This window comes from Zonotrichia leucophrys, chromosome 3 (genome assembly GCF_028769735.1).
Source record: "Zonotrichia leucophrys gambelii isolate GWCS_2022_RI chromosome 3, RI_Zleu_2.0, whole genome shotgun sequence".
Lineage (NCBI taxonomy): Eukaryota > Metazoa > Chordata > Aves > Passeriformes > Passerellidae > Zonotrichia > Zonotrichia leucophrys.
Genome location: NC_088172.1, coordinates 83629103 through 83641961, shown reverse-complemented (window position 1 = coordinate 83641961; position 12859 = coordinate 83629103). Strand labels below are relative to the sequence as shown.

Genomic DNA, 12859 nt, shown 5'->3' with positions numbered 1-12859 from the left:
GAACAACCAACAGTTCGTGACAAGAACAACTACTGACAGTGGACAGCATAGTAGAGCACCTCTCCCATGAGGAAAGGCTGAGAGAAGTAAGAGGCTGAGAAGTTCAGCCTGGAGAAAAGAAGATTTGGGGCAACCTCACTGTAGTCTGCCAGTACCTGAAGGGAATCTACAAGAATGATGGAGAAGGACTTCCTAAAAGAGCCTGTAGTGACAGGACTCAACTCATGGATTCAAACTAAAGAAAGTAGGTTTAGATTAGATAATAGGAAAAAATTCTTCACTGTGAGGGTTGCCAGAGAAGCTGAGAATGCCCCATTCCTGGAAGCATTCAAGGCCAGGTTGGCTGGAGCTCTGAGCAATCTGGTCTAGCGACAGCTGTCTCTGCCCATGGCAGAGAGGTTGGAACTGGACGATCTTTAAGGTCTCTTCCAACCCAAACCATTCTATGATTCTATAATTCTATTATTCAATGAAACTTAGCCTTGAATCAAAAAGTGAAGCAATGTTTCATCTAGATGTCATGATGGATTCCTTATTGCCATCAAACTGGATGTTTTTCTAAAAGATGCAATCTAGTGGTAACAAGATTCCTTCCAGGGAATGCCCCTTCAGAGCAATCCTATGGCCTGCCTTAATCTTGGGGGTCACAATGCCATTTGTTCTCCTGGTCTTATCATAAAGAAATTATGAAAGTCATATTTGCAAATAATGTCCACACTCTGTTATTTAAATGATGCTTGGGTTTCAGTGCTGAGCACAGTAAAATTCTTGTAACAGTTGCTGGGCAATCCACATTTGACAACCAAGTATTCAATTATGTCTACTTCATTTTTTTAATGTGTTGACTTTAATTTGTAAAAACATTTATTCTGGAAATACAACTTGAAAATTCTATGATGATTCAAAAGAGGCAGACTTAAGTGACTTTACCCAAAGTCACTGAAGACTTCACAACTAGATAATACTGAGGAAAGGGAAAAGTGCTTGGTGTAACACTGTCTTTCTCTCTTGGACAGGACTCCTGCACAGGCAGGACTGTGGTCACAGAGAGCATTCTGTCATAGATCTGTAGGGATACAGAGGAGCAGGAGTGCACCAGGAACGTGTCAGTGCATTTCTCCACTTGTCTCTGAGTGAATTTTCTAAAAAATGAAATTGTTGTAGAGCCATCATCACTGCATGTCTTGGTTAAATGTTCATACAATTGCAAGAATCTGTGCCTAACAGGGCTGTTTTTCAAGGTTTTGGCAAATCTAGGCTGATACCTCCACAATACTCCAACTTCTGGCAGCTTGGGCAGCTTCCCTGTGGAGGTACAAGATTCAGCACCTTTTTAATAAAAGCAGAATTATGAAATGAGACTTGAGAGTGGAGGTGTGAAATATGCAGCTTTAGGCCTGGTGTTTAAATTTCATGTTATTTCATCTCAATTCAGGTTCTTGGTCCATCTTTTGGGTTTTGACATACTGTTAAAATGCTCCCACTAAGTTTTTTCTGTGGGACCTGTGTGCTTAGGTCTTGAAGAGTGCAGTGTTCTGGAGAACTGCATAACTTGTGAAGTCCCCTGTGTTTGAGCAGTGTATGATACATGGGCTAGGAGATTTTGAGGGTGTAAAGCTCTGTCCTTGGAGAAAGGGTTAAGGAGGTACTGTTCTAAAAGCTAGCTTGGGATCTTTTCAACAATATTTTGGGTTTTAACTTTGAATAAAGTCATATTTGTAGCCCTATCAAATTCCATATGAAAAAGTAGGTCCAGACTTCTCTTCCTTATAACAAATAAAATCTATTTTCTTTTCCTTTGTACTCTTACTGCTTGTTGGGAGCAGGTGTACATCCATTGGCATACCAGCCAGATTTTCTGAATAACTTGGCTGCTGCTGAAAATAAACTACTTGAAAACAATATTTTCCTTAGCATTTATAAGAAAAGAGTCAACTGTAAAGTTATGTGTATTTTTGTTTATAAGGAGCATTTAATCTTAAAAAAAGGCAGAAAAAAAAAGTCCAAAGTGGAGTTTATGAATGCATTTTCAATTACTGCAGAGTTTTGCATAGCTGTAATATTTTTGCTTACAACATAAATATGGAGCTGTCTGGAAAAACTTCAGCACTGGGGAACTTGCAGAAAGGGAGACAAGGGACAGCTTTGTCTGAGCTTCCCAAAGAGAAGTTGCTCTCTCAGCTGTTTCTCCAGTGTCTCAGGAGTCAGGTAAAAGGAGCTAGCCCAAGAGTTGGAGGGATGTCCCCTGGCAAATGTGTGTATGTTTGACTTGCATTGTGTGAGCACAGCTTGCCACATAAATGTGTATCTGTAGAAGGTGTCAGGCAGGGTGGGAGACCCAAGGGCTGCATTTCTGCATTCATGCAGTGGCTGCTGCCCTGGTGCACTTCCTTTGGAGCTGGTCTAAGGTCTTGTGGAAAATGGAAATCAGGGATGTGGTGGCAGTACCCATGGCAAAGGCAGTGTTTATACATCTCCTTCTACGCACATTCCTGCTCCTGCTGCAGTGGGATCTCCTGAAGGCAAAGCAGGGAAGGTGTGTTTGGGTCTCTCAGGCTGGCCACCACACAGTGGGAAGGCTGATGGCAGCTCCTCCATGGCCAAGGATGCCTGGCATCCAAAGGGGGCTCTCCAGGCAGTGCCATGGAGAGCAGTGGGGGCTGTGGGTGGGTGAGTGCTGCCAACAGCTTGTCCATCAGTGCTCACCTTTCTGCATTTGCTGGTAAATTTATTGTGTCCTCCACCACAGAGATCATGCTACTAACTGCTTGAGGTGCAGTGGCTAGGGCTAATATGGACTGGGCCAGGCTGTTAATATGGGATTGATTGCTTGAGACTTGGTAATTGCTGTCTCTCCTGCATGGTGTTGTAGCAGAGACAGCTTCTGTCACAACTTTCCCATTTATGTTGCAAAAACCAGGCATTAAATAGCAAGAGATGCTCAAGTACTTTCCAGACAAGTGCTGACTGGGCTGTGTGGAGCAGGGTCTGGCCTAGACATGGACTCTGCAAAGCATCCTGGCCTCTGGGTCTGAAGCCTTCCCTGATGATCCCTGTGAGTGTGACCACTACACCAGTCAGTCACACATCCCTTCTGAGAATTTAAGGCAAGTCCTGATCCATAGGTCCGACCAAGTCAACATGCTCATGTACAGAGTGAGCCCTGTTAGCTACATCTGGCACAGATGTGGATATCCACACCTAACAGACAAACCCCAGAAGAGGGAAGGCTTAGGGACACAGAGTTTTGCAGGAACAAATTGACCTGGCTTGGTCAGGTGGCTGCCTTGGTGTGCTGGGGCTTTGTGCCCCCAGAGCCAGCCTCAGGATGCTGCTGAGTGAGCCCCTGGGACCCTGCCTGGCATCACTTGGCTCCAGCAGAGCAAGAGGGGCAGTTGCCCTAACACTGGGCTGGCACTGATCCCTCACGTAAAGTGGGAAACTGCCAGTGTGTGGGAAGCTATTGGCCTGCAGGATTGCATTGAATTCCCTTCACTGTGAGTGCTATTCTTTCACTTCTAAGGATTACACTGCTTTGTCCACTTTCTACTGAGCTCATTGCAAGTGAGTTTCCTGGAGGGAAGAAAAAAAAGACTGTCAAGTACCCTGTTTTCTTATTCTTATCTCATATTTAGTTTCATAATTACAGCTTGGAAATAAAATATCCTTCCTGCTAATTTTATTCTTTTGTATTTAGGAAATGCTGCCAAGTCTGACAACTTCTTCCTTCCAAAGATGCACTGTTAAGATGGTTTTTTCCCTGCTCCACAATGACAAAACTGTCAAGAAGCATTGGAGTCTGGAGAAACATTCATTTTGTGTGTGCCAGTGAAGAAGTGCTTATTAACTTTAGTTTAATTTAAATTTGTCTGCAACAGAGGGATGGGTTTATTTACACATTTCCTAATAATGATTTAAATCTCAAAGTTATTTCTGCATTGAAGTGTAAGGTCTTTAAGTGGATTTTCCCCAAAGCAGCTAAAGGGATTAGGTATCAATGTTCAGTAGAAGCTGTGGGCTGCATCTTTTACCCTCTGTATTGCAAACTTTAGCTTTGGGGACCTCTCATTTTCAAATTAGGCTACTTACTGGTTCTTCATTGGCCTGGAAAATACCAATACTAATGTAAAATGCACAGACTTTTTGAAGGGAATGCATTTCCATCACATGCAAGGAAGAAACCTTGCATGGCTACAGGTTGAGATGCTGTGAGGCTTTTTTCAGTAGAAGCCTCATAGCATCTCAACCTGTGGGAGGGATCCTTGGGCTGCTCCTGTAGAGATCACTTAGCCTTAGAGGCTCAGGAAGATATAATTAGGAGGGTAGATGGAAAATTAATGCTTCTTTGTGCAAAAATGTTCTCTTTTGCATAGAAATAAAGAGATAAATTAAGGCATGAAGCTCTACAAGCTTCTGAGGTAATCAAGCCATGAGCAACTACCCCATGTCTTGCCAAGCCTATCTCCCATTGTCCTTGTGCCCCTGGCTTTGGGATTGACTCAAGCTTTGCATCCTTAAACTGTGTGTTGCTTCTAAAAGAATATGTGGGAGGAAGGGAGGGCAAGAAGCACTTTGCAAACTGCTGTTGAAGAGTCCAGAGTAGTCTCTGCTGTACTGGCACCACGAGTGGCCAAGCTGCACTGAAATAGTATCAGATCATTTGCAGTGAGTGAGCTCTGAGATGAGACTGATGGGAATGGCTCTGTAACATTAGAAACTTGGTACTGAACCATATAGTCAGGAAAATGAATACAAGAAGTCACTTTTTAACACAAAATAGAACAAGTATCTTCCTGGGATCTTTATATTTACAATGGCACTGCCTTACTCTGACTGTCAGAGCTGGAGAAGTATTTTTCTTCTGGTTTTTTTCTTTTTGGTATTATAAGACAGATGGTGTCTGCTCTTAAATAATGAAATAAGCCACATTCCACACAACGTAAGACATTTGAAAATGTTGCTATAAATGTGCAGAGGTTGTGCAAGTCTCAGTTAAAACAGATTCTTTCAAACAATTCTTTCTCCAACTTTTCGCCCTTAACAAGCGTGCAGTTAATCACAGAGTGAAACCTCTTTCTCCCTGTAGATTGTGTTCCGGAAAATCAGCGACGTCAAGCGGGAAGAAGAGGAGAGGATGAAGAGGAAGAACGAAGCGCCCCTGATCTTGCCCCCGGACCACCCGGTGCGGCGGCTGTTCCAGCGGTTCAGGCAGCAGAAGGAAGCGCGGCTCGCGGCAGAGAGGGGCCGCGATCCGGACGAGCTGGATGTGGAGAAGGGCAATGCCATCGGGGAGCAGTCCTCCGCTCGCACCGTGGTCAAGGCCAGTGTGGTGACGGTCCGGGAGAGCCCGGCGACGCCCGTGTCCTACCAGCCCGCCTCCACCTCCGCGGCTTCCGACCAGGCCAAGCTGCAGGCCCCGCCGGTGGAGCACGCGGCCTGCAAGGCCTCGGGGGAGTACCCCCGGCGCAAAGGCTGGGCCAAGTTCAAGGAGGCCTGTGGGAAGGGCGAAGACTGGAACAAGGTCTCTAAAGCAGAGTCCATGGAGACTTTACCTGAGAGAACTAAAGCTTCAGGAGAAGCTACCCTGAAGAAGACAGACTCTTGTGACAGCGGCATTACAAAAAGTGACTTGCGCTTGGATAACGCTGGGGAGACGAGAAGCCCGCAGGACCACAGCCCGGTCCTCACCGAGGTCAAGCATTCCTTTTATCCCATCCCAGAACAGACTCTTCAGGCCACCATGCTAGAAGTGAAGCATGAGTTGAAAGAGGACATCAAGGCTTTAAACACAAAAATGACCAATATAGAAAACCAGCTTGCTGAGATACTTAGGATATTGACCTCAAGAAGAAGCTCCCAGTCACCCCAGGAGTTGTTTGAAATATCGAGGCCCCAGTCTCCAGAATCAGAAAAAGACATGTTTGGAGCTAGCTGAGGTGTTTCTTTTTAAAAACAAACAAACCAACAAACAAAGAAACAGCCCCCTAACACTTTACATTTAATCTTTCTTGAAAACAAATGAGGGATCCATTCACTAAGCATGTTCCCTCTGTCTAAAAAGGTATGGTAACAGGAATTGCAACCTCATGTCAAGATGGCAGCTGACTTTGAAGCCTTTTTGACAGCAAGGGTACAGTTTCTAAAGTTTTTCTTTCCTCCCTTTGTCCTCATTCCCCCCCCCCCCCCCCCCCCCCCAGGCCCCTTCTCTCCCTCGGGATGTTCGAATAAGAATTCTGACAGCAGCAGCCATCCCCGTGAGCCCCAGGTGATCTCTGAGGTTTTTGGAGCATGCCTTATGTCCTTAGCTCGGGTTATGCCTATATGAATAAGCACTTGCCAGGGTGCTTATCTTTTCAGTGTTTGGTGGGTTGTTTGTTTTTTCGTTTTGTTGCTGCTGTCACTGTCTCAGTCACCTCTACAACATGTTGGATGTCACAGTATATTTTCATAAAGCTGTAATAATGCAAAGAGCAGTAGGAGACATGTATTTTATTGTGTGCTTAAGTTTCTTTTGGGTAGTCAAGGAAGGGCTAAGATGAAAAAAAAATTGTGGTTTTTAATTTCAAACTGACATACTGCTAAAACAATTACATTTGGCAACATCTTCAAAAATAGCCACAGTATTTCAGATCTATTAATAAATGGGATCTTCCACAATCATTCACTGAATCAAAGATATGTTTTTTTCAAACCTTTTTATGTTTTTTCAAAAAACTTCTCTTCTGTCTCAGATGTCTTTCAACATTTGATACTTCTGCTTTCAACTCCAGCTGCTGGAGGGTTGGGTGTGAAGTGTACCTGAGAGCAGCCCTCAGCACAACATATTTGAAACATCACTAACAGGTCCTGCAGATTTGCCTCCCAATGAAAATATACTGTGGCATTTATGTCCTGTTCTGCTACGAATCTGCTCTTTTAATTCTTGTTAAATTATTATTCAGAAGTTTCTGTTTTGATAATGTTCATTGAAGCCAAAGGCTTTCACAGAATTTTTAACAGTGCCAGACAGTGGCATTTTCCTCTACATCCAGGTGTATTGTTCCTGATCTAATCTAGCTTGGAAGCAAATGGATAGTAGAGGCAGAAATTCAGTGCTTACTGTATGCAAGTGCTATTGTAGCAAGGAAACAAAGAGATCTGCTTCTTAAAGAAGGAGATGTTTCCAAAACTTATATTTTCATAACTTTTTTCAGAGAAAGATTGAAGCACTTTACCAAAACTATTCTTCATTATTCATATAGGGTAACATAGATGGTATCACAACTTGTGTTCTCACCTTGGGATACAGGTGTATATTCACAGTACATTCACTCCACTGATCTGGTATGTTCACTGGTTAACAGTAGCTTAGATCTCAGAAGCATGGTGCCATACCACACTTTAAGGGGTTTTCGTCTTTCATGTCAACTGGTCTTAACACTGTGTGTGTTAAATCTCATTCTTTTTCCTTGGTACTAAGTCATTTACAAAGAAACACGGGATTTTTTGGTTGGAAGATTTTTTTTCATGTTAAGTACAGAAGAGCAAGGAACACAATCAATTTTAGTGATTTCTGCTGGCCTGATGCTTGCACAGGGCAGTGCAGAACAGTGCCAGACATCCCTGGGGAGCTGGGACGTCCACAGATGACTGGCACAGTGGTGAGGCTGTGCCTTGCAAAGCTCCCAGCTCAGGTCCTGCTGTCAGGAGTGGTTGTTTCTACCTGTTCCTGCAGTAACTGCCCTTGTTCTCAAAGATAACAATTATTCCAAGCCAGCACCACCATTTCTTAGTCCAGAGGCAGGTGGTTTAGGATTGGCTTTTATTGCCTTTCTCCTTGGTTTGGTATGGAGGTACCCACAGACTGTGAATTCATACCCAAGGATTTAAATACTCCTGAGAAACAACTCCCAGGTTCATATCTGTAGGTTACCTTCTTCCCTCCCACAAGGAAATGCAAGCAGGGAGATGAGTTGCTCTGAAACCAAGAAGGTACTTCCTTATTTCTAGTTCCATGTTTAGGTTTTTCCAGTGGTACCTGGTGTCGTTTCCAGTTGCTCACTGCAGACCTGCAGTGCTGAGGAAGGCACTCTCTGACCAAAGCCACGCTTTGTGTTTGGTGCTTTAATCACTCTAAGTGGCAGCAGGTACCTGCAACAGCAGTGGCATGGCTGCCACAGAAACCCATCCATCCACAGTTTCTGTGAAAAACTTTGTCATGATTTTTTTTGTTTCTGGTCTTCTTAGACAGTAATTACTACCTAAGTAAACTCCAGGTGTACTGATACACAAGGATTTGTAACTGATTTCCAGCAAGTTTTTAGAGACTGCCTTGGAGTCAGTTTCCTGATCCAGGCAAATTCCTCACCAGCATGACATTCACAACACTTCTCTTCATAAAGGTTTTGAAAGGCTGAAGGTCTTAGCAAGTCCTTTGTGAAAGTGTCACCCATTTACCTGCAGCTGGATAAACATGGACCTGAGCTTATCCCAGGTGGACAAGGGAGGAAATGTTTACAGCCTCCTAAGAATGTGCCTAGTATCTCCAGAACTGCAGTGCAAACCTAAAAGTAAATGTGCAGTTGCAGGTTACCGGCCCTTTGTTGCTGATACTGAATTGAATTGTTTCTCAGTGATATTTTTGTGTGCCCTCAGGGATATGTCAAAGGATATTCTGCTGTTGTTGATTGCCCAGCCTGGAATCCCACCAGGACCAGTCCCAGAAGCCCCCTAATTGTAATAATTGCCCAGGCTGTGAACACAGGCAGACAAGTCCCCATTTTCTGGGGATGCTCTTTGCGTAGCCTGATGCTCAGAATGATACCAAACTCCTCCCCACCCTGTATAACAGTGATTATGTGAACCCAGTCCTTTTCTAAGGCTTTTTTCAGGCTCTTACAATGGCCTATAAAGACATTTATTATTTGTAAAGCCCTCAAAGATTGTAACACACATCTGAATTCTACTTAAAACTTACTGTCTTTGAAGATTATGGCCTAATTTAACTTTGCTATGGTCAGGAAATGGCAGAGAAACTCTGCTTGCTCCTTACAATGACATTTCAGGGTGTCTGCTCCAGGTGAGCCCTGACAGGAGTCAGTGCCAGTCAGACCTGCACAGCTGTAACTGAGATTAGGCCCATTATTATGAACTGTCAGGCACTAACACTGGTTGTAGAAGAGTACATCATCCCTCAGCAACCTGTATTTGTTTTAAGAGAATTTGAAAAAAATTACCGTCTAGGATGAGTTTTGGAGTTTGGATTCCCTGGACTATTGAGTGGTTAAAAAATTAACAAATCCATGCCCACTCCTTTGAACCCCAAGCTAATCTGAACCTGTGCTATGGTGCTCAGGCTCTGCTGATGCAGCACTTTTCCTTTAAAGAGTGGCAAAAAGCCCCTGTGTTACAAGTCTGTCTTTCTCCACTGAGCCTTACACTCAGACAGATGCCTATGGCTGGATGGCATGTGGACCCATCAGAATTGTTATTAGTTCTTTGATTTTATTTGTCAGCTTTTCCTATTTCTCTTGTTCTCTCTATGTTGGCTAAGCCTTTTCACTTAATTATTTTCCAGCTTAGAACTGAAGGATCTCTGAAAATAAGACTCTGTCCCTTCACAAGGAAATGCTTGTAGATGGTATAACGAAAAAACCCAAACAAAAACCAAAGCCTCAGTTTTGACTGTGTTCTGGCATAGTGCTTCTGCCATTTAACAACCTGCTAAACGACCTGCATCATTCTAAAGGAGATGATGTGTTCCATTCTGACTATATGGTGTAATTAAATTTCAGCCAAAAGAAGGCAGTTGAGGGAAGGAGCCTGTATTATGATTTGGTCAAATGGGAACTTCTGAAAGTTCATGCTTAAATGGTTACAAAGAATACAAATATGCAGCATATGAAAAAGGATTAAAAAAGCAAACCCCAGCCCTCACCCTTACCTTGTTCAGATACATTTACTTCTGTCTGGTATTACAAGTATACTTGTGAAAACACCATTCTTCCTTTAAATCTCTTCCACAGTTCTGCCCTGAGCCCCAGCGAACACCCTGTTTAACAGCTCCGGAGGCGATGCTCTGTTTCTGCAGCACTTCCCTTAATGAACTGAACAAGATACTTACTGTGACTATCTGGTGATATATTTGCAATCACTCTTAACCAATCTGTGAAAAAATTGACGACATAATTTGTCTTTGCTATATAAACAACGAGGTGTATGATTACGCTTGTGCAGATGCGTGTACATACACACATATATATATAAGATCTGTGTATAGATAAGTCTATGGATTGCATTTCTGTTAAGTAAAAGCACATTCCTCATCGATTCCAGTCCAAGAGGGGAGCTTAAATCTTCCCAGCAGACATCCACTGAGTGTCTTGTTAGTGTCTTGTTTGTTAACTGTTGAACTTTTAAGGCCATGATTTTTGATTTTTCTAGCTGGCCTCAACTTCATACTGTGAGTCTGGTAAATAGTGTGACTAAGAGAAGATCTGGTGAGGGTCATGATAGTCAGGAAAGAGAAATCCTTGTGAAACTGCAAAAAATGCTGTGTCCTAGTTGGTGGGGATAAGGCTTAGAAGCTGGTGTTTGTTGCTCACAGTATCTCTGAAGCCAAGCTGCCCTGGTAGTGTTCATCATGGCTTTTCCTGCAAGAGAGATGGTGGAATAGATGGATTTATTTTTTTCTGGTACCAGGGGCTGTCTCAAAGGTGCTGAGCCTATCCTTCTTCTCATGGGCAGCATAACACATGGTTGCTGCAGCTCTGCTTTCTTGTCCTGGTGTTACGTGGCAAAAAGCATCTTCTACTGAATTTTTCATTTCCACATAGTCTCCTGTGGGTGTATTGGCAATAACAAAGTCTGTGTTTTTGCTGCACTTGTGATACATCAAGACAAACCTTTCAGAGAGAGTCCCATGCAGGGGGAGCTCCAGAAATTTGAGGTGAGGCACAGTAGGATACTGTATCCTCCAATCTGACATCATTTTGACCACATTGTTGTGGGAAACATTGATTCAATTAAATAAAAATAAAGCTTTTTTTGCAATAAGATATATCCAGCATTTAGCCTTAAGACCCTTTCATAAGTGATATAATTCAAACTGTGATTCCATTCTTCTTCCTTCTTAATGTTCTGTAGTATTTACAGTGTTGCCTAAAGATGAAGCACTTTGATTAGCTTTCTAAGTCTAATGGAAATCACTTGCTGGTAATCACATTTCTTTCTCCACTTATTGCCTTCTTATTAGGATAATTAATTACTCCAATTGCCCTCTCCCCTCATAAAACAAAGAGACATAGATATTGTCTAAACACTTTTGTATATCAGGGAGCCAACCCGTCATATTGCAAAAGTGTTTCAGAGGCTTTTACAGATCAACAAAGCTAATGTGAATTTACCTGCAACTGTAATTTGTTTCAAGCTGATTGTTGAGTGTTGTGTAAACATATTTGATGTGTAATCCCAGAACATCTCTGTAACTGGATCCAAATGCCTAATGTTAACAAAACAGTTCGGGGTTTTCACTAACTGTTCTGAAAGGCTCACGGGTTTCTTTCTTCTTCCCACAAAATCTGTGACCACTAACATAGAAAAAGAATAATTTTAGCTGTAGATGAAAGAAGTTCAATAATCTTGTATCAGGATGAACTGCTATATAAAGAAATACCAAGTTTTCCAATGAATGTGTTATATTACTGTACCTACATACAATCAATATTTGTACATCTGTTGGAGACCTGTCTGCGTTTCAATATTTAGCCACCACTGCATGGACACTTGATTGATATGCAGTTAATGCAGTTGCTTTGGCGCTTTTCAATGTACTTCACTTGTTTTTATCCTTTCAGAAATCCACCAAATACTCTCAGTTCTTTTTCTTTGCATTTGTCACTTTGTTCAATGAAGCATGACTAGAAACAGAGAATGAGTAGATACTATTTTTGTGGTCAGCAAAGCAGCTGCCAGTAGATAGACAGTGTGTGTATGTATGTATACACACTGTCTGGGAATGTTTCAGATTCAAATGCAGCCACCTCCATTAATGATATCCCTAGTCAACATTTTTAAACAAGCACAAATAATATTTGTAAAAAAAGAAGTTTAATTTTATTTATTATAGTAATAAACTATTTTATACATTACAGTTGCTTTGGTGTGCTTTTCTCTGTGTTGAATATGTAAGATCAGCAAGGTGGTTTTAAATTACTCTCTGGAACTTCTGGCTAGCAATATTGTTGCTGTTGGTTTGTATCTCAAGTGTTATCAATGGAGCAGTGGGATATTATTGCTTTGGTTGTAAATGATTCAGGTTGTTTTTCAGATTTCTTTCTGCTGTGTATCAGTGCAAAGGGATTCACATTTCCAGGCTCACTGTAAACTAAACTCAGATGCCCTTTAAAGTGAATTTCCTGACACCCCAGGCAGTGTCCTGTGCTGTGCACCTCAGTCTAGCCCAGGTATCTGCTGAGCAAAATGAGATCACCAGAGATCATCACAGGCTGTGGCCTGTCAGAAATGATTATCCCATGCCCTGAAGGCACACGTCTGTAGTTGGTCTGTGTTTTAGACTGTGTTCACTGCTGCAGTATCTGAGAACTTTTACAAAACTCATGGAAACCAGAGATCAAAGAACCTTCTGCTTTCCTGTCACCTGCTTGCAGAAGAATGTGACCTCACCATGGACCTACACAAAGACAAACCCCTCAGAGGGAGCCCCTGGCAGTGACACTGCTGCAACAGGCAGCAATGAATATTATTTTCTTGGCTACCTCAGCAAAGGAATCAATAACCAAAGGTCATGGGGATGGGAGATCCTTTCAGATCAGGAGGGACACACGTGACAGGATCCCAGCCAGAAGTCATTCCTGCAGGC

The 12859-nt window shown here is 42.6% G+C and overlaps 1 protein-coding gene across 4 annotated transcripts in view; it reads left to right on the top strand.

The window, feature by feature from the left end:
- KCNH1 (potassium voltage-gated channel subfamily H member 1) overlaps positions 1-12128 on the top strand; it is a 182522-nt gene extending 170394 nt beyond the window's left edge. The window contains exons 11-13 of one of the 4 annotated variants that reach the window (XM_064709047.1): positions 5087-6061; positions 6198-6265; positions 10005-12128. In XM_064709047.1, coding sequence (XP_064565117.1) covers positions 5087-5935 — 849 coding nt within the window. In that variant the 3' untranslated portion in view covers positions 5936-6061; positions 6198-6265; positions 10005-12128. Of the gene's footprint in view, positions 1-5086; positions 6131-6197 lie in introns of all 4 variants that reach the window. The other 3 variants (XM_064709046.1, XM_064709044.1, XM_064709045.1) reach the window with 3 other exon arrangements.
- The last annotated feature ends 731 nt before the right edge of the window (positions 12129-12859 follow it).